Here is a 2,592-nt window from a genome sequence, read left to right on the forward strand (position 1 = left end):
TTTGTGGTGTAAATGCATTTATGGCACCTCAGCTTCATTAAACAATCTGTGTAAATACATCTAATGCCACTTCAGATGCAGCTTCTGTTTCCTCTGCAGTGAAAAGATGGAGTTTGTTGATAGTATGCGCACTCTAATGTGAACATTAAAATTTGCAAAAATAAATTACTCCACTGCTCACAAAGAGAAGTATGAACACCAATGACAACAGAGTTGCACTGTCCAAAATGTTTGTGGTATAAATGTGATTTTTTACTTGAAACATATGTTGTCTTTTTCATTTATTTTGTTGTCAGAGTGCACCAGAACGCTTTATTTACATGTAAAATTTTCAAAAATGTTCCTCTTGGGGGACCCCCTACAAAGGTCATATTCAGAACTGTTACCTTTTTGACCTCTTGTGAGTTTGCAGGTATGATCTTAATGCATTCTGTACTTCCTCTAGTGCCATCCTGTTTAAATGTGCTGCAAAGTGTTTTTATTGGTGTTTTTTCGTGCTCCTTTCTTCCTCCTCCTAAAACCTGTCCCTTTCTGTTGTCTCCATGACACACTTCAGATACAAAAATAATAATTACGTCCTGAATGGCTGTCGGTACGTTTGGCTGGAAAAGGTGTACCATACCTCCAGCTTTGACCATCTGTTCTCCATGCTAACGGTAATGTCAGGCTAAGAGAACTCATGATCCCAACCTCCTCGTCCTCCTCCTCCTCCTCCATTCTCCAAGGGCTGAGCACAAGCATACAGTTAGCGCCGCCACTCTGAATGGTCACCTTCCGTTTCTGGCGGGTCTCCTCACTTTATGTAGCGTTGGGAAGTTTAAGGGTGGGTGGAAGGTTCTTGATCTCAAGTGTCCTTTGTGCAACAATGATCATTTAAATGGTAGCTTTCATGGACTTCCTCATTAAGGTGACCAGTCAGATGAGGCCATGGACTGTACATCTTCCTCTCACACCACAGAATGCACCTCCTTCCTTCATCTTCCTCTTAACCTCCCTCTCCCCCCCACTCTTCAGGCATCGCTCAATTAACCTCTTCCTCAGTGGCTATCAGAGACTTTGGATAGAGACAGAGGAGTACTCCTTTGAGGAGAAGCTAGTGCAGGACCTGGCAGTAAGTACCGGGCGGGCATCAACGCTGCCCTGTGTGCTGTGTGTGCCCGCTGGTGCCTTCTCGGCGGCCGAATGCTCTGTGGCCAGCACTGTGCCCGCTAAGGTGCGGGAGCACGTCTCTGCCCGCCTCATGTACTCATCCTGGCCTGTGTTCAGCTCTGCTGGTTACGTGACACACTTTCGACCGAGGCACAGCAGCCAAGGCATGCATGAGTTTCGGCTGAGCCTCAGTTCCCGCCATCTCACTAGAAAAGCAGTCCGTTTCAGCGCAGCCGTGGTAAGAGGAGCGGACGTTCCCCGTGACGCTCTGCTTTGTTCTTTGGGTGTCGTCTTTCTTTCGTAAGTCTCGTTTGTTGTGAGAGTCGGTGGCATGTTCAACTCATGCAGAGATCATGTGTCAGCTGAAGTTCAGTCTGGGTATAAATCGACCCGCCTGAATTGCGTACTTGTTTACTGAACTGTTGTATTGAATCAATATCACATTTGCAAACTCCCTTAATAATTATTAAAAGCTGTCACTCTCCTTATCACGATCTGTGGGCGCACAGAAAATGAGAGCGCGCGAGCGAGTTCTCAAGACTCAAAAGCACGTGCAAATGATACATTCCGTCATTGCGTTATAAGCGCGGAACCTGCGGGAATGAGTATAATTGTAATTAATAGCCGCAATCCCACGCCGAAATTCAAATCCTGCTCTGTGTTCTCTGCCAATAACCCGACTGTGAATGATGCGAGCGGCGTCACTATAGGTTGTTTGCACATGACGTCACTGATGACGTGCGAAATGCAGCTGGAGGGCAGGAAGTGATTTTTCTCCTTACAGTACTTAACATTTCACTTACACTTAACATTTACATTAACAATTTCAGAGTAATAATGTTTTGAATGTGTAGGTTTCATAACCTACACTTCAGAATGTTATTCTATAATAGGATTTTTTACCCAAGCAAAGTCTCTGAAAACCTGTCACCTTATAATTCTGGAGACTCAAGGTTGCAGTTCTATAAAATATTGGCACTGGAGACTAAAAGGTTAATGATGGTTTCACACTTAATTCTTCACATTAATTATTAATTATTTTGCAGTTAAACATGCTCTTTTCTTCTCCACCTGTTTTTTTCTGACCCCGCTGACCCAATGAGCATTTTGCTGACCAATGGTCATGCCTTAACTTTGAAATTTCTGTATTGCATTAGTTTTTAATATTTCTCATGGGGATTTAATCATTTTTTCAGTCTGAGTTAAATCTCTTTTTTGGCTCATTTCATCCGTAAAAGAAAACCTGCCTAATAATTCTGCACACCTTATTAAGGAGTTTTTTATTTCCAGCCTTCATGTACACTTATATATCACTTCTAAAGGATTAAATAAAAAAATAATAGTAGTTATTAAGATTGATGTGGTTTGGAATTGGTAAAATGTGCTTGGAAAAAAATATGATCAGAATATCAACGTGCCTAATAATTATGCACACACTGTAAG

General features: G+C 42.5%; 1 protein-coding gene across 1 annotated transcript in view; it reads left to right on the top strand.

The window, feature by feature from the left end:
• LOC107756592 (ryanodine receptor 3-like) overlaps nucleotides 1–2,592 on the top strand; it is a 102,580-nt gene that overhangs the window by 72,448 nt on the left and 27,540 nt on the right. The window contains exon 74 of the mRNA XM_016573767.1: nucleotides 1,015–1,111. Coding sequence (XP_016429253.1) covers nucleotides 1,015–1,111 — 97 coding nt within the window. The remainder of the gene's footprint in view (nucleotides 1–1,014; nucleotides 1,112–2,592) is intronic.

The sequence above is a fragment of the Sinocyclocheilus rhinocerous genome, unplaced genomic scaffold, assembly GCF_001515625.1.
Source record: "Sinocyclocheilus rhinocerous isolate Xijiao unplaced genomic scaffold, SAMN03320098_v1.1 scaffold683, whole genome shotgun sequence".
Lineage (NCBI taxonomy): Eukaryota > Metazoa > Chordata > Actinopteri > Cypriniformes > Cyprinidae > Sinocyclocheilus > Sinocyclocheilus rhinocerous.